Genomic DNA, 19,090 nt, shown 5'->3' on the forward strand with positions numbered 1-19,090 from the left:
AGTAGATTCTTAATTCCAGATTTTGTTTTACTGAATTCAAATTTCACCATCTGCCGTGGTGGTATTTGAAACTGCTTTGCTTTCTCAATGTCTGCAGGATGGCCTATCAGCCCCCGTGTGAGTAGAGGACATTCCTCCTCCTCTCCATCTCCTCCACCAAGGCCTCCAGTGCAGCGGCTGAGAATATTGCAGCAGCTTCTCACCCCGTGTTGCACTATTAGTTGCTATTCTTGTGGATCAGACTCTCTTCCTCAGCCACTTCCAACACCTGCCCCAGCCAGAATCCTTTTTAAGGTTAGCTTTAGGTGGTACTAACCTCACACAGATTTAAGGACCAACAACTCTACAGCACCGAGTTACATGGTGCAAGTTAAACGGACAGGAAGCAACAAGAAAAATTGCAACGTGACTTCACGGCACAAGGTGGTAGAGGTGGATTTGGAAGGTGCTGTCAAAGGAGCTGTGCCACAGTGCATTGTGTAAATGGTACTGTAGGCTCTGCTTGCTTCTTCAGAATAAACTTGAGCACGACTGGTTCAAAGTGGAAACTTCTTTATTAAGTGTCCTTTATACTTAGCATTTTATAGGAAGCAAAATAAGGATTACTTAAGAAAGAAAGAGAAAGAGAGAGAGAAAGCAGCAAAAGCCAGCACTGGATCAAACAACTCAAAACGTATCCTGGATCGAACTAACTAAACATCGATCTGTGTCTACAATATTACTGAATACTTATCTTGTGTTATTAAAGAGTTGGGTACAAGCAGTTTCCAGCTGCACAATAACACTTAGCAGCTGGCGCCATGGAAACTTCTGTTTACTTTATGAGAAAGCTTGTTTACCTTACATTGTACTTTCAGAGAATGTAGCTAAGTTTCCAGGCTGGACCCAGAATTCCAAGCTGATGTGGCCAAATTAGCTTAAGTTAGCTCAAAGCATAGTACAATTAGTTACGTTAGGCAGAAATACCTTAAAAAGAAGCCTTTTAACTGGGCAAGCCATACAGAGGATCCCACAGGTACACACTGCTCCCACTATCATCGCGATGGGGAGAGAACATTCACAGTGGTGGATGGGGTGCTGATCAAGTGGGTCCTGGATTGTGTTAAGCATCTTGTGTGTTGTTCAAGCTGCACTCATCCTGGGAAGTGGGATAATTACAAATGCCTGAATCTAGTTTAAATAATAGGTAGATTAAATTAAACATTGCTTCTAAATTCCCCCCACTATCCATCCACCTTTGTGCTGTGCGATGTGACAATGTGATCTTTCCCCACAATCACAGTCCACACTTTGCTGCTACCTTGCACTAGGCCTCACAATGTTCAATGCTCTGGAACCTACTTGTGAACCAATCAATCCAAAAACACGGTAACATTGATGGGGATGGACCTGCTCCTGATACATCCAACAGAACATTCCAGCATGATAGCATCAGTGAGCTTCCACTGCGACACAATGTAAAACACACCCAGGATTCGCTGGACACTGCCTTGCTGAGGTAAAGTTTTATTCAAGTGTCTGTGCAAACTCATCAGTAGAAGCATTGATTTAAATCTCCCTTGTAGTCCACTCCATCAAAATTGATTTGAACAAAGAACAAAGAACAGTACAGCCCAGGAACAGGCCCTTCAGCCCTCGCCGATCATGATGCCCTAAATAAACCAAAAAAAACCTTCTGCCCCTACATGGCCCGTATCCCTCTATTCCCTCCCTATTCATGTGCCCATCTAGATGCCTCTTAAATGTTGTTAATGTGCCTGCTTCCACCACCTCCTCTGGCAGTGCGTCACAGGCACCCACCACTCTCTGCGTGAAAAACTTCCCCCGCACATCTCCCTTAAACTTTCCCCCTCTCACCTTGAACCTGTGCCCCCTTGTGATTGACACTTTCACCCTGGGAAAAAGCCTCTGACTATCCACCCTGTCTGTGCCTCCCATAATTCTGTAGACCTCTATCAGGTCTCCCCTCAGCCCCTGTCTTTCCAGTGAAAACAATCCTAGTTTATTCACCCTCTCCTCACTCACATGTGACTGGACTGGATTCTCCCGCTGCCTCACAAGATATTACCAAGAAATAAGCCATTCTTCATTGACCAATTCATGCCTTTGGTTTTACTGTTGTATTGGCTTCAGGCCGACCCAGGGGCATGGATGTGGGCGAGGATGAATGGACATTTGGCCCCTGTGGTGTAAAAGGTGGCGGATACTCCGGTGTAAATTGATAGAATCATAGAATCCCTACAGTGCAGAAGGAGGCCATTCAACCCAATGAGTCTGCACCGACCATAATCCCACCCAGGCCCTATTCCAGTAACCCCACATATTTACCCTGCTGACCTCCCTGACACTGGGTCAATTTAGCATGGCCAATCAACCTAACCTGCACATTTTTGGAATGTGGGAGGAAACCAGAGCCCCCGGAGGAAACCCACACAGACACGGGGAGAATGTGCCACACAGACAGTGACCCAAGCTGGGAATCGAACCTGGGTCCACTGGAGATGTGAGGCAGCAATGCTAACCACTGTGCCATCGTATGATGCAACATATATTTAAAATTCTGCTGTCTGTTACACCAATCCATAGCATTTTGCCCAGAATCCAGTGTTACCCAAGTGGGCAGAAATGTAGAAATAGCAATCTATTGAGTCCTGATTTATTTTGCTGTGCACATTTCCACAGACTTCTATATCAACATTCAAACAGAACGCAGAATCAGTCACGCAATTTTAATTCAATTTTAACAAATATTTCCCTTAGTTTTGCTTTTTCCATTTTGAAGCCTTTCACTGTTACTTCCATTTTGATTCGTTGCCTTTTTTAATATTGTTCATCAAAGAATCATAAAAATCCTACAGTGCCGAAGGAGGCCATTTGGCCCATCGAGCCCACACTGACAACAATCCCATCCTATCCCCATAGCCCCACGTATTTACCCTGCTAGTCCCCCTGACACTAAGGGTCAGCTTAGCATGGCCAATCAACCTAACCTAACCCGCACATCTTTGGAGTGTGGGAGGAAACCAGAGCACCCGGAGGAAACCCACGCAGACACGGGAATTTGAAAGCCACTTCCATTGAGTATTTATTGCCAGTTTTTTTCCTTAACAATATGTGAAAGACTGTTGTTTCAAAATGTATGACTGTCATTTTATTTTCATTGAACTAGTGTTGTATTTGAGAAACCGTGAATCTTGATGATTAAACTCCTTGTGATCATTAGTGAGTTATAGCTGGGGATTCCTCTATTCCTTTATGTTTCCCACATAAGTTGTAGCAGCCAATCTATTATTGTTCATTTTGCAACCTTATGAGAATAATACACAACAGATTTCCAATTGATACGTTAAGTAGAAAATTATTCCTTCAATTTTGCCTTTACACAATACTCTACCAGCAGAATGAATGTAACTGATTGCAATGTCATTGATAAGTAAGATTTCTTTTTTTCTTAAGTTCTGATTTAGGATGGAGCCAGCTTGGCAAGGCCCTCCTCCACACGTTTCTCTTCAATCCCTAGGTGGAAACGTGGAGGTCAATCATCTCCTTGCATTCATCCTGGTCATATTCATAAAGCCTGTCGGTACAAATCAGAACAGAGAGTGAGCCACCGGTCACAGTTCCAAAGTAAGCACAGCAACCTCCTCTCAAACACAGGCCCCACGTTGATAGTTACCGCATGATATTTTCCACATCGTCGACCGTTTCAGGTAACCTCGTGCCCCTGGTTTCAGGCAGAAGCTGCGCCAAACCACCGGCTGCCAGAGAAAGGACACCTGGAGGAAAAGGGAGACCTATTAAAGTCCACTGCATTTGTTGCTAATCTGCATTGTTCGAGTCCACAATGGTTCTGGCCAAAGTTAGGAAACTTCTGGGCAAGTTGAATGCATAGAAAATGCGAACCTAAACTTGGCTGTCTCAGGTTAAATAAAGTACACAAATAAAGTCGCAAGTCACGACAGAACACATTGGAAACTCTTGAACCGCTCTCCAGAGTGGCCCAGCAAGCCCCAGGGTTATATCAATATAGTTGGATTGGTTGAAGAAGAACGTTTACTCCCACCTGCTCGAAGCATCTGGGAAGGGCAATAAATATCGGCCTGGTCAGTAACGCCCACATCTCGAGAACGGATAAAGGAAAATGTTTCTGCCGATGTAGCTGACACATTAATTCTCAGCTACAAAGAACAAAAGTCAACACTGCTAATTATCCCTTGTATTCTGATGCTATCTGTCACAGGGAGGCGATAGCTGAGTGGTCTTATCGTTAGACCATTAATCCAGAAACTCAGCTAATGTTCTGAGGGCCTGGGTTCGAATCCCGCCACAGCAGATGGTGGAATTTGAATTCAATATCAAAAAATTAAGAATCTACTGATGACTATGAAACCATTGTCGGAAAAACCCATCTGGTTCACTCATGTCCTTTGGAGAAGGAAATCTGCTGTCCTTACCTGATCTGGCCTGCATGTGACTCCAGAGTCTCAGCAAAGTGGTTGGCTCTGATCTACCCTCCAAGGGCAACTAGGGTTGGGCAATAAATGCTAGTGATGCCTATGTCCCATGAACAAATATAAAAAACCATAGCATCAATTTCCACTTTCACTTCAGATTTCTAAAATCAACGTATTTATTTTTATTTCAATACTTATTTATGAACAAACGTGCTGTATTTTGTTCTGGTGTAGCACGCATAGTTGGAATTCTGTTGTATTGTTAATGTAAGATTGAGTTTCCTCCTGGTGTGCTCCTGATATTGGGGAAGTGGTGGTGTAGTGGTAATATCACTGGACTAGTGATCCAAAGGCCCAGATTAATGCCTTGGGGCATGAGTTCACATCCCACCAGAGCAGTTGGTTGAATTTAAATTAAATAATTATGAAATATAAAACTGAGGATTTTCAGCCACAAACCAACTATCATGGATTGTCAAAAAATCCATCTGGTTCACTGATGCTCTTTAGTGAAGGAAACCTGCCTTCCTTACCTGGTCTGGTCTACCTGTTACTCCAGATCCACAGCAATGTCGGTTATTTTATGTAATCTCGCCTCATAATTTAATCCTTGTACTCTGGTAACACTCTGATGATTTTGATTCATTTTATTTATTATTGTCACATGTATAAGTATACAGTGAAAAGTATTGTTTCTTGCGCGCAATACAGATAAAGCATACCATTCATAGAGAAGGAAAGGAGAGAGTGTGGAACATAGTGTTACAGTCATAGCTAGGGTGTAGAGAAAGATCAACTTAGTGCGCGGTAGGTCCATTCAAAGGTCTGACAGCAGCAGGGGAGAAGCTGTTCTTGAGTCGGTTGGTACGTGACCTCAGACTTTTGTATCTTTTTCCCAATGGAAGAAAGTGGAAGAGAGAATGTCCAGGGTGCGTGGGGTCCTTAATAATGCTGGCTGCTTTTCCGAGGCAGCAGAAAGTGTAGACAGAGCCAATGGATGGGAGGCCAGTTTGCACGATGGATTGGGCTACATTCACGACCTTTTGGAATTTCTTGCAGTCTTGGGCAGAGCAGGAGTCGAGTCGTACCAAGCTGTGATACAACCAGAAAGAATGCTTTCTATAGTGCATCTGTAAAAGTTGGTGAGAGTCGTAGCTGACATGCCAAATTTCTTTAGTCTCCTGAGAAAGTAGAGGCATTGGTGGGCTTTCTTAACTGTAGTGTCGGCGTGGGGGAACCAGGGCAGGTTGTTGGTGATCTGGACACCTCATAACTAAAAGATAGGACGCACACTTCTTCCAGGCCAGGAGATAGTTTCTAAGATATGATGCCCAGAACTGTACTCGGTGCTCCAGATGTGGTCTAACCATTGCTTTATACAGCTGTTGTAAAACTTGCTTCCCTTACATTCTAACCCTCTTAGCCGCAAAGGCCAGCAGCATTACATCAACATTGTTTGATGAATATTTTGCATTGACGTTTCAGTGTTGCGTAGGCATGAATCCCTAAAGTTCTTAGGCCTGTTCCTAGCTGCTCAAAATTTTTTTTTAAAGTACTGATCTATCCTCTTTTGCTCCAGAATGAACTCTCAATTCGTCAAGATCTTTCTGGATATCCGTCATTGTTTCTTTGTAATTTTATATTAGAAAATCTGTTCCACCAATCTTTGTGTGACCATTGTATTAACTGAGTCACTAATAAGTATAGTGAAGATTTGAGCATAGATTCTCCTCCTCTCCCTTAACCAATTTTGTAGTAAGGTCAGTCTCCTATGTGGAAACTTGTGAATACTTTCTGAAGTCCGTTTAACTACACCCATAAATATTTCCCTAAATCTTTTCCTCAAAGAGGTTCAGTTAGGTTTATTAGACATGACCTATCCTGTACAAAATCCATGTCAGATCACTCCGCTCAGTTTAACTTTCTCTAGGTGCTTAATCCTCAATCCTCACTGCAACACTGAGACATTGGGTGACCTCTGCCCCTGTTGCAGTGAAACTGAGACACCAGCAGGGGCTGTACGATCCCGCCCAAGGCCTATGGAGAATGTTGTTCTCTGAGCTTCGCCCACCCCCGGAATCGGGGCAGGCGCGTCGGTAAAATCCCGGCCCCAATCTCAATAACGGTGACCATGAAACTATCATCAATGGTCATAAAAACCCACCGTGTTTGCTAATATCCCAGAGGGAGGGAAATCTGCCATTCTTACCTGGTCTGGCTTACGAGACTCTGGAGCCACAGTGATGTGGCTGACCATAAAACGGCCGAGCAAACCACTCAATCTGAGGGCAATTAGTGATGGGCAAAAAACATGTTGGCCTTGCCAGCGACGTCCCAGCAAAGAATAAATTAAAAAAACACTCACCAAAAATTACCAGAGGAAGTTCACTCCAAACGGTTGCTAATTTGAAGAGCACAAATGGGGCTACGATCCCACCAATAGCACTCGGGGATGAACATATCGAAACGCCAAAATTCCTGTTAGTTTAAAACAAAAATTCTCATTTGGTGGTACAGACTTGAGTATTGTTGAGAAAAGGAGACATGCTATCAAAGCTTTCCATCTCGCAGTCACTAGGAAAGTTAACCCAATAGTAAAGTGGACAATTTATACTGCCCAAGATGAGATTGGTTGGCACTGGACTTTGATTGGTAGAGATGTTGGCATGGCAAATGCAACAGGGAACAGTTAACTGTTAACTGCCAAGCTGTTGTTCAAATTCAACCTGGCAGGTCAACTCTGATTGATGAAGGCATTGCCATGGGGAATGAACCATGGAATGGCTGCCCCTCAAGCTTTTGTTTGATTGCGAATGCCTGGACAGAAGGGAACATTGTGCCTTTTTCAAGGCCTCAATTAGAGTCCACTTGCCAACCACCGCCATTCTCTTCCCATGCAGTATAAATTGTTGTTTTCTTTATCTTGTGAGCTGTCCTGATAAATACAAGAAGAAAAGCTTTGATAGCAGCTCTCCTTTTGTAGCAAGACAAAAATTATTTGCACTGAAAAAGAATTACACTAAGAATTTGCATTAAAAGTTGCACCATGTGGCTCACTTATTCTCGCTCGAAGCTTCATACATTCAGATGCACGAGCCTGTCCTCTATAAGCAAAAGGAACAGGTCCAGGCATGGTGCCTTTTTTGACTTAAATCAAAGCATGGGGGGACAATAGTTCCCTGGTGAATTTTCCATTGCAATGCCTCAACAAATTAGAATCAACTTGCCAACCAATCAGCACCCATTTCTCATGCAGTATAAATTGTTTTCCTCCCCTTTTAAATTTGACATTCTTACATCTACCCTGATGTGTGCAAGCTGAAAAACTTTGACAGCTTGTCTCTTTTTTCAACAATACTCAGGTTCTGTATGACCAAGTGACAAAAGCGATCAGTTAAGTTAGTAGCAATGTCAACGCTGGGTTCCCAGAGCGGTTACCAACTAACCGTCGTACTGTGATGGTGTATCTATCCCTTATTCATACAGTTTAAGATTGTTGTAAAGATTTTAATTAGTTACCTTATTGACGTGGGTTGCAATTCATTGGTCACAAGGAAAAGTATACTGATTGACATCGTTATTCCGCATCTACCCAGTGTGGCAACAGCAGTTTTGAGCCAGTGCATATCTTCAAGATGAAAAAAACAAAGGTAACATAAGGTGCAATGAGTTACTAACACAGGAGAGCACTCAGTTACAGCTGCTACAAGACTTCCACCAAATCTTAAACACAACCATGAAATCAAGTTACATTTTTAAGGAAATGCCCCTAAAATGGGCAATAGGCCATAAGATGTAAGAACAGAACTAGGCCATTTGGCCCATTGAGTCTGCTCCGCCATTCAATGAGATCGTGAATGGTCCTCATCTCTGTCTCCAATGGGCGACCCCTTACTCTGAGATTTTGCCATCTGGTCCGGGACTCTCCCACAAGAGGAAAAGATCTCTCTGCATCTACCTCCTGAGAATCCTTTATGTCTCAATAAGGTCACCTTTCATTCTTCTAAACTCCAATGAGTACAGACAATAATTTTCCAGAAGGTAAGCCACCCATCTAAATATTCAAAAACAATTGTCAATTATTATTGCGCAGCCTTCACTCACACGTTATCCCAAAGTGAGTGAAGGGGGACACTGAGTGTGTACAGAGAAACAAGCAGCCAGTACTGGGCCTGGTTCATAAGGAAGCAGGCTTTGGTGAGCAAAATGTTCATTCAGAGAGCTGGTGCATACACGATGGGCCGAATGGCCTACTTCTACACCATAACAATTCTGTGGTAATGCTCACGGGGAAATCTAGGCTATGGTCAGGATGGTCTTGGGAACTCTAATACTCTGAGTGCCACTGTTTGAGTGTAATTGCAATTTAATAATAGCAAGTGCAAGATTTTACCCCAACAGTGATCATCCCAATAAGACATGAAACAGATTTCACTCTTAAAATTAAGACACTAACAGATAACACCTTACGAAAAGGCAGAATATCTCCGGAAGAATGAAGCACAAAGTCCACTTTAAAACTTGAGTTTTTCAACATTTCTCCCACGTGTTGTACAGATAAATTTTTTGATACAGAAGCAGTCAGCACTTACCTTCTGAAACACACGCTGCTAATAGGCAGAATGTTCCTGCCAGTAATTGGGAGACCATAAAGGGACTCCGCCTTCCCACACGTTCAACCAGCAGGAAACCCAGTAATGTTGCCGGCAGTTCCACAGCTCCAGCTACAAACAGGTCAACATAGCTATCACCTCCCTGGATTCCCAAACGCAAGATTAACCCGAGGTACACCACATTGCTGGTGAACCTGAGAGAAAAGGAAGCACAATCAAATAAACTGCTACATCACTCAAGCCATTCCTCCTCTGAACCCACTGTTAGGGACCAGATCAGAAACCCCAAGGTACATTATGAAATTAGGCCAAACCCCAACTATTTTCTTTGATTGCGACATTAGTGTGAGGATAAGGTGTTTTACTCCAGGTATTCATAGAAATCATAGAAATCATAGAAACCCTACAGTGCAGAAGGAGGCCATTCGGCCCATCGAGTCTGCACCGACCACAATCCCACCCAGGCCCTACCCCCACATATTTACCCGCTAATCCCTCTAACCTACACATCCCAGGACTCTAAGGGGCAATTTTTAACCTGGCCAATCAACCTAACCCGCACATCTTTGGTATTATTGACCTACTAGGAAGTTTTTATCAACACAAACTTTATTTAACAATACAGTTTAACTATAATGAATGAATTAACTTAACTTTTACCAATTCATGGAATCAGAGAATCTATAGTGCAGAAGGAGGCCATTTGGCCTATTTCACCTGCACCAATAACAATCCCACCCAGATTCCATCGCCGTAACCCCACATATTTACACTCCTAATCTCCCTGACACTAAGGGGCAACTTATCATGGCCAATCAACCTAACCCACACATCTTCGGACTGCGGGAGGAAATCGGAGCACCCGGAGGAAACCCACTCAGACACGTGAAGAATGTGCAAACTCCACACAGTCACCCGAGGCTGGAATTGAACCCAGGTCCCTGATGCTGTAAGGCAGCAGTGCTAACCACTGTGCCACCATGCCACCCTTTAGCTACTTCATCAATGGCCTTCCCTCCGTCATACTTAAAACATGACAAGATATAATTCTTAACTGCTAGTCTATTTCTATTAGTTCCAATTTAAGCAATATTTCTCATAGATTTAAGCCCCTCTTCAAAATCAGTTAGCAAACATCACAGGCTTATGTGATGCTATGTGTTAACAGTCTGAGAGCATTTGCACACTTCTGGAGAGAGATACAGTGGGATTCCTGTCTCCCGACACTCAAACAGCAGCCTCCAGAGAGAGAGAAAAACAACTCTTGCTTCTTTCAGGATCAGGCAGAAACTAACCTGTTTTCCCCTTGTAAACTTAATTCCGCCCATTCACATAACTCTGTCTCTTGTCAATCAACCTAATTAAACTCTACTCTGAAACCCCAGGGGGAAAACTAAGAGTAAACAAAAATGCATTAAAACAAACACCCCATTATCTAGGATTAATTATTCTCCTGTATTCTCAGCATGGAGCTGTTTGGTCTGTAGACAGATCGGCACCAGGTAAACCAGAGCTGAATTTTAAACATACCTCTCACAAGAACCATAATACTTGTGATTCCCAGTCCAAGGCAATATGGCTGCTCCATGAAATGGACTAGCAAGCCATACAGCTGTAAGGGCAATTAGGGATAGGCAATAAATGCTGGCCTAGCCAGCAACACACACATCCCAAGTCTGAATAAAAGAAAGTAGTCAGTAGGTCAGTGGAGTTTTCACTGGGTGAACCATCAAGCACTCAACCGCATTCAACCAAGTATGGCATCAAGGCACCCTGGTAAAACTGGAATCAATTGTTAGTGGGGCAAACTCTCCTCTGGTTAGGGTCATACCTGGTACAGAGGAAGATGGTTGTGGAGGGTCAGTCATCTCAGCTCGAGGACATCTCTGCAGGAGTCCCTCAGGGGAGTGTCCTAGGCCCAACAATCTTCAGCTGCTTCATCAATGACCTTCCTCCCATCATAAGGTCAGAAATGGAGATGTTCGCCGATGATTGCACAATGTTCAGCACCATTCGCGACTCCTCAGGTACTGAAGCAGTCCATGTTCAAATGCAACAAGATTTGGACAATATCCAGGCTTGGGCTGACAAGTGGCAAGTAACATTAGCGCCACACAAATGCCAGGCAATGACCATCACCAATAAGAGACACTCTAACCACCGGCCCTTGACATTCAATGGTGTAGCAATCACTGAATCCCCCACTGTCAACATCCTTGGGGTTACCATTGATCAGAAACTCAACTGGACTCACCACATTAATAAATGGCTACAACAGCAGGTCAGAGACTAGGAATACGGCAGCGAGTAACTCACCTCTTGACTCCCCAAAGCCTATCCACCATTTACAAGGTACAAGTCAGGAGTGTGATGGAATACTCCCCACTTGCCTGGATGGGTTCAGCTCGAACAACACTCAAGAAGCTTCACACTATCCAGGACAAAGCAGCCTGCTTGATTGGCACCACATCCACAAACATCCTCTCCCTCCACCACCGGTGCTCAGTAGCAGCAGTGTGTACTATCTACAAGATGCACTGCAGCAATTCACCAAAGATCCTTAGACAGCACCTTCCAAACCCATGACCACTTCCATCTAGAAGGACAAGGGCAGCAGACACATGGGAACACCACCACCTGCAAGTTCCACTCCAAGCCGCTCACCATCCTGACTTGAAAGTATATCGCCGTTCCTTCGCAGTCGCTGGGCCAACATCCTGGAATTCCCTCCCTAACAACATTGTGTGTCAACAGTATGTGCGATTCAAGATGGCAGCTCACCATCACCTTCTCAAGTACAACTAGGGATGGGCAATAAATGCTGGCCAGCCAGCGACGCCCATGTCCCACGAATAAAAAATATAGAGATAGTTAGAAATTAAGAATTATATCTTGTCATGCTTAAGTATTTCAATTGGTAAAGTTAAGCTAATTCATTTGTTATAGTTAAACTGTTTGTTAAAATAAGTTTGTTTTGATAAAAGCTTCCTGGTGTGTTAATAGAATGGGGTCTAGTCTAACTTCATAATATATCTTGGAATTTCTGATCTAGTCCCTACACAAGGGTCATGCGAATAGTATACAATAGTAGAGCATCATTATACTTATGGGAGCCAAACAATCTCATTCATTCAGTAACGCATCTTACCATCTACAGTGTCTATTTGTGATCTCACCAAGAATACATCAAAATAAGTGTCCGCTTTCTCATTTGTGGTGTCCGAAATAAATCCAGTAAGGAAGGATTCTTGATCTCTTCAGAACTGTTCTCTCCTCTTACCATCTGAAAAACATCAGGAAGTCGTGTCATTGGAATAAAATAATTTTAAATTCCCTCAAAGTTCTGTTTGCAATTAGCTAGTTGGACTGCATGGTCCCTTTAAGACTAACACGGGACTACGCATACATCTTAAAGGGAACTTTGCTTGTGTGCGACCTATTTGCCCAGATCCTGTGAAGTACATTCCTGAATGCCATAGAACCAGGCACTCTGCAGCTTAGAGGGAGCATTGCCTTTACCTTGGCTATTTTTCCTTTTTAAGTAAGTATCCAATTCCCTATTGAAAGTCACTATTAAATCATATTTCCACCAGCCTTTCAGGTAATGCCTTTCACGCCACGACAACTCACTGATAGAGAACAATTCTCCTCATCGCCCTGCTTGCTATTCTGCCAACAATCTCAAATCTGTGCCCTCTGGTTACCAACTCTCTAAGAAGTTTAACAACACCAGGTTAAAGTCCAACAGGTTTATTTGGTAGCAAAAGCCACACAAGCTTTCGAGGCTCTAAGCCCCTTCTTCAGGTGAGTGGGAATTCTGTTCACAAACAGAACTTATAAAGACACAGACTCAATTTACATGAATAATGGTTGGAATGCGAATACTTACAACTAATCCAGCCTTTAAGAAACAAAACAATGGGAGTGGAGAGAGCATCAAGACAGGCTAAAAAGATGTGTATTGTCTCCAGACAAGACAGCCAGTGAAACTCTGCAGGTCCACGCAACTGTGGGAGTTACAAATAGTGTGACATAAACCAAATATCCCGGTTGAGGCCGTCCTTGTGTGTGCGGAACTTGGCTATCAGTTTCTGCTCAGCGACTCTGCGCTGTCGTGTGTCGCGAAGGCCGCCTTGGAGAACGCTTACCCGAATATCAGAGGCCGAATGCCCGTGACCGCTGTCCCGAGGCATGGTACATTGGGGAAACTATGCAGACGCTGCGACAACGGATGAATGAACACCGCTCGACAATCACCAGGCAAGACTGTTCTCTTCCTGTTGGGGAGCACTTCAGTGGTCACGGGCATTTGATGGAGGAGAACCGGTGGATGGAGGAGAACCGGTGGATGCGGTGTTTTTGGATTTCCAAAAGGCGTTTGATAAGGTGCCCCATAAAAGGCTGCTGAAGAAGATTAGGGCACACGGAGTTGGGGGTAGTGTGTTAAAGTGGATTGGGGACTGGCTATCCGACAGGAAGCAAAGAGTCGGAATAAATGGGTGTTTTTCCGGTTGGAGGAAGGTAACTAGTGGCGTGCCGCAGGGATCGGTACTCGGGCCGCAACTGTTTACCATTTATATAGATGATCTGGAGGAGGGGACGGAGTGTAGGGTAACGAAGTTTGCAGACGACACAAAGATAAGTGGAAAAGTGAATCGTGTGGAGGACGGAGAAGATCTGCAGAGAGATTTGGACAGGCTGAGTGAGTGGGCGAGGATATGGCAAATGGAGTATAACGTTAATAAATGCGAGGTTATACACTTTGGAGGAAATAATAACAAATGGGATTACTATCTCAATGGAAACAAATTAAAACATGCTACCGTGCAAAGGGACCTGGGGGTCCTTGTGCATGAGACGCAAAAGCCCAGTCTGCAGGTACAACAGGTGATCAAGGCGGCAAATGGGATGTTGGCCTATATTGCGAGGGGGATAGAATATAAAAGCAGGGATGTCTTGATGCACCTGTACAGGGCATTGGTGAGGCCGCAGCTGGAATACTGTGTGCAGTATTGGTCCCCTTATATGAGGAAGGATATATTGGCATTGGAGGGAGTGCAGAGAAGGTTCACCAGGTTGATACCGGAGATGAGGGGTTTGGATTATGAGGAGAGGCTGAGGAGATTGGGTTTGTACTCGTTGGAGTTTAGAAGGATGAGGGGGGATCTTATGGAGACTTGTAAGATAATGCGGGGGCTGGATAGGGTGGAGGCGGAGAGATTCTTTCCACTTAGTAAGGAAGTTAAAACTAGAGGACACAGCCTCAAAATAAAGGGGGGTCGGTTTAAGACAGAGTTGAGGAGGAACTTCTTCTCCCAGAGGGTGGTGAATCTCTGGAATTCTCTGCCCACTGAGGTGGTGGAGGCTACCTCGCTGAATATGTTTAAAGCGCGGATGGATGGATTCCTGAGCGGTAAGGGAATTAAGGGTTATGGGGATCAGGCGGGTAAGTGGTACTGATCCACGTCAGATCAGCCATGATCTTATTGAATGGCGGGGCAGGCTCGAGGGGCTAGATGGCCTACTCCTGCTCCTATTTCTTATGTTCTTATGTTCTTAACCCCACGCATTTACCTCACTAATCCCTTAACCTACACATCTTGGGACACTAAGGACCAATTTAGCATGGCCAATCCACCTAACCTGCACACCTTTAGAGTGTGGGAGGAAACTGGAGCACCTGGAGGAAACCCATGCAGGCACGGGCAGAGCGTGCAAACTCGACACAGTGTATCAGCTCTTGTACTGTTGGAAATTTGGCAGGCAATTTGTGCACAGCAAGCTCCCAAAAACAGCAACGGCCAGATAATTAGTTTCTGAGAGATTGATTGAGGGATAAATTCTATGAACTGATGAATTGGGAAAAACAACACTTTGCCCTGGTGACCCAGAGTTTGCAGTCAGTGCCCATCACAGGCCTCAAAGCAAGCCTTGCTGAAAGACATAGCAACCTCGCTGGTGTGAATTTCAGCTCTATCGCCACCCAGTGGTGCTACACCTGATTGCGGCCTGGCCTCCTGAAACTTGATGTGGAGATGAAGGCGTTGGGCGGGGGTAAGCACAGTAAGAAGTCTCAGAACACCAGGTTAAAGTCCAACAGGTTTATTTGGTAGCACTAGCTTTCGGAGCACTGCTCCTTCATCAGGTAAGTGGGAGTTGTGTTCACAAACAGGGCATAGAAAGACACAAACTCAATTTATAAGATAGTGGTTGGAATGTGAGTCTTTACAGGTAATCAAGTCTTAAAGGTACAGATAATGTGAGTGGAGAGAGGGTTAAGCACAGGTTAAAAAGGTCTGTATTGTCTCCAGCCAGGACAGTTAGTGAGATTTTGCAAGCCCAGTGAAGTTGTAGGGGTTCATCCGTTGTCGTAGTGTGGTGAACCATCATTGGTTCCCACTGGATAGTACTGAGCCAGGGGCTGGCCAGTACTACAAGGATGTACATATGTTACTGTTGGGTTGTGCTATTGTTGCTGTTGGGGTTAGGGTGGGGTTGTTACACCTTTGTACTGTAGTGCTGTGGCACATCCCAGTCGGGCTCCGCCTCCTGGGAGAGGTATAAAAGTCCCTGCTCTGGCCGGGACCCCTTCAGTCTGGGATAGTGTATATAATTACTGGCTGCTTCATTACAGTAAATAAAAGCCTTTCATTTACCGAGCTTCAGGCCTCGTGTTTGAGTAGCGCATCAATTTTATTTACTGTCGTTAAACTCTCGTCGAAGAAAAAAAAAGAGAGTATGGAGCAAATTCTGAAGCCGGAACGCCTTACACTAGATCCACATGTGTGGGCGCTTCTAACACCTTCGACCACTGGCTGAAGTGTTTCGAAGACTACCTGGCAGCCTCCGCAGCGGTCACCACAGATGATGACAGATTCTGGGTCCTCCATGCGAGGGTAAGCGACACTGTCTACCTCGCGATCCGTCCAGCCACCGATTATACTAAGGCCCTTGAGCTTCTGAAGAAGCGCTATATCAAACCACCTAATGAGATACACGCTCGTTACCTCCTAGCCACTCGACGACGGCAGTCTGGCGAAACGATGGAGGAATATGCGAACGAGCTCCTACAGCTAGCCAGGGGCTGTAACTGCAAAGCTGTGTCGGCTGAGCAGAGCATGAACGACCTCGCCCGAGATGCGTTTGTGGCGGGGGTCGGATCGTCGTACATTCGACTTAAACTGTTGGAGAAGGGTAACCTTAATCTTACCCAGGCCATCAAGCTAGCGGAGATGCTCGAGACGGCCTCCAAAAGCTTAGTATTATATCCGGAGGACCATGTGGAGACAACGTGGCAGGAGCAGTCGCCAATCCCTCCCCGTCCCTCGGGTTCGAAATGCTGCGTAATGGCGTGCTCACACTCGGGCCAGACGACGGCAGCAGCTCCGGGCGGCCCGCGGTGCTATTTCTGTGGGGGAGCGAAGCATACTTGGCAACGGTGTCCCGCTAAAGCTATGTTGTGCAGCGCATGCGGTAAGAAAGGGCACTATTCGAAAGTGTGCCGATCTAAACCCAGGAATGGCAGTGCGGCCTGCGATTCTTCAGAGCTCGGGTCTTCGTTGTCGAAGTCATCGAGGGGTTCGTCCATGTGCGAGGCCAGGACGACGCCATTACGGTCGACGGAGTTGGACGTGTGTGACCACCAGGGGTCACTGAGTTTGGCGCCCTCACCCACGTGCGACTCATGGGAGCGGCCATGTTGGTCGACACTGACCGCGAACGACCAGCAGGGGTCCTCCTCATCGATTTCAGCTGCCTGCAGTGGCGCTCATGAACCAACGGTGGTGTCGATCATCCTGGACCAGGCCAAGCCTCATAGACTTGACAAATCTATGATGAATATCCAGGTAAATGACCACGTGATTTATTGTCTGTTTGACAGCGGGAGCACTGAGAGCTTTATCCACCCAGACACTGTGAAGCGGTGTAGACTCCAGATTCAACCTGCCAAACAGACAATCTCTATGGCATCAAGGTCCCGGTCTGTTGCCGTGCTAGGGAGTTTCGTGGTAACTTTGAAGGTGCAAGGCACAGTTTACGAGCATTTCAAGCTCCTCGTGTTGCCGTATCTTTGCGCGCCAATACTTCTCGGACTAAACTTCATGGTCCACTTGAGGAGTGTAATCCTACAGTACGGTGGGCCACTCCCTTCACTGGCAGTGGGAAAACAGCAGCAGCCTTCAAATTGCCCAACGCGCCCCGCCTGCAGCCTCTCGACGCTGAAGATCACCACACCCTCCTTGTTCCAGAATCTTGTGCCAGGCTGCAAGCCCATCATGACTAAAAGTAGGCGTTACAGCGCTGAGGATCAGATCTTCATTAGATCTGAGGTTCAGCGGCTCCTCAAAGAAAGGATCATACAACCCAGCGCTAGTCCGTGGAGAGCGCAGGTCGTGGTGGTCAAGAGCGGGAACAAACCCCGGATGGTCATTGACTACAGTCAGACCATTAACCGATATACGCAGCTGGATGCGTATCCTCTCCCGCGCATATCTGATATGGCCAATCAGATTGCGCAGTACCGGGTGTTCTCCACCATAGACCTCAAGTCTGCCTACCACCAACTCCCCATTCGCCCAGAGGACCGACAATACACGGCTTTTGAGGCGGATGGTCGCTTGTATCACTTTCTCAGGGTTCCCTTTGGTGTCACCAATGGGGTCTCGGTCTTCCAGCGTGCTATGGACCGAATGGTGGACCAGAACGGGCTGCGGGCTACCTTCCCGTACCTGGATAATGTCACCATCTGCGGCCATGACCAGCAGGACCATGACACGAATCTCCTGAACTTCCTACGCACTGCATCTCGCCTGAACTTGACCTACAACAGGGAGAAGTGTGTGTTTCGTACGCGCCGTTTAGCCATCCTAGGATACGTGGTGGAAAACGGGGTCATTGGCCCTGATCCAGACCGTATGCGCCCCCTTTCTGAACTTCCCTTGCCTGCTAGTGCAAAAGCACTGAGAAGATGCTTAGGCTTCTTCTCTTATTATGCACAGTGGGTTCCCAACTACGCGGACAAAGCCCGTCCGCTCATTAAGTCCACGACTTTTCCCCTAACGCCAGAGGCCCGATTGGCCTTCGATAAATTGAAAGCCGACATCGCGAAAGCTACGATGCACGCTGTAGACGAGTCCATCCCCTTTCAGGTGGAGAGCGATGCATCTGATTTCGCCCTGGCCGCCACACTTAACCAGGCGGGCAGGCCCGTCGCATTTTTTTCCCGCACCCTCCAAGGCCCCGAAACTCGGCATTCAGCGGTGGAAAAGGAGGCCCAGGCCATTGTGGAGGCCGTCAGGCACTGGCGCCATTACTTGGCGGGAAAACGGTTCACCCTGATCACGGACCAGCGGTCCGTGGCGTTCATGTTTAACAACACGCAGAGGGGCAAGATCAAGAATGACAAGATCTTGCGGTGGAGAATTGAACTCTCCACCTATAACTACGACATCATGTACCGTCCAGGAAAACTCAATGAGCCCTCGGATGCCCTCTCGCGTGGAACATGCGCCAGTATACAGGAGGACCGTTTGCAGGCCCTCCATAATGACCTATGCCATCCTGGGGTCACTCGGCTCTACCACTTTATAAAAGCCCGCAACCTGCCTTACTCGGTGGAGGACGTCAGGTCAGTAACAAGAAGCTGTCGGGTTTGCGCGGAATGCAAACCACACTTTTACCGACCTGACCGGGCACATTTAGTCAAGGCCACTCGTCCCTTCGGGAGACTGAGTGTCGATTTTAAGGGCCCCCTTCCCTCAACAGATCGGAATGTGTACTTCCTCAACATCATTGACGAGTACTCTCGGTTCCCTTTTGTTGTTCCCTGCTCTGATACATCCGCTGCCACGGTTATCAAGGCATTCCGTGATCTCTTTACCCTGTTCGGGTACCCCGGCTACATCCATAGCGACAGGGGCTCGTCGTTCATGAGCGATGACTTGAGGCAATTCCTGCTCTCATACGGGATTGCCTCTAGTAGGACCACGAGCTACAACCCTAGGGGTAACGGACAGGTGGAAC

General features: G+C 46.1%; 1 protein-coding gene across 1 annotated transcript in view; it reads right to left on the bottom strand.

Moving 5' to 3' along the window:
• Positions 1-3,516: 3,516 nt before the first annotated feature.
• The window catches only part of LOC144504740 (solute carrier family 22 member 3-like), a 32,410-nt gene continuing 16,836 nt past the window's right edge, over positions 3,517-19,090 (bottom strand). The window contains exons 6-11 of the mRNA XM_078230484.1: positions 12,244-12,350; positions 9,047-9,261; positions 7,974-8,082; positions 6,820-6,932; positions 3,677-3,776; positions 3,517-3,577 (exon numbers count right to left, since the gene is read on the bottom strand). Of these exons, the coding sequence (XP_078086610.1) occupies positions 3,517-3,577; positions 3,677-3,776; positions 6,820-6,932; positions 7,974-8,082; positions 9,047-9,261; positions 12,244-12,350 (705 nt within the window). The remainder of the gene's footprint in view (positions 3,578-3,676; positions 3,777-6,819; positions 6,933-7,973; positions 8,083-9,046; positions 9,262-12,243; positions 12,351-19,090) is intronic.

The sequence above is a fragment of the Mustelus asterias genome, chromosome 15, assembly GCF_964213995.1.
Source record: "Mustelus asterias chromosome 15, sMusAst1.hap1.1, whole genome shotgun sequence".
Classification (NCBI taxonomy): Eukaryota; Metazoa; Chordata; class Chondrichthyes; order Carcharhiniformes; family Triakidae; genus Mustelus; species Mustelus asterias.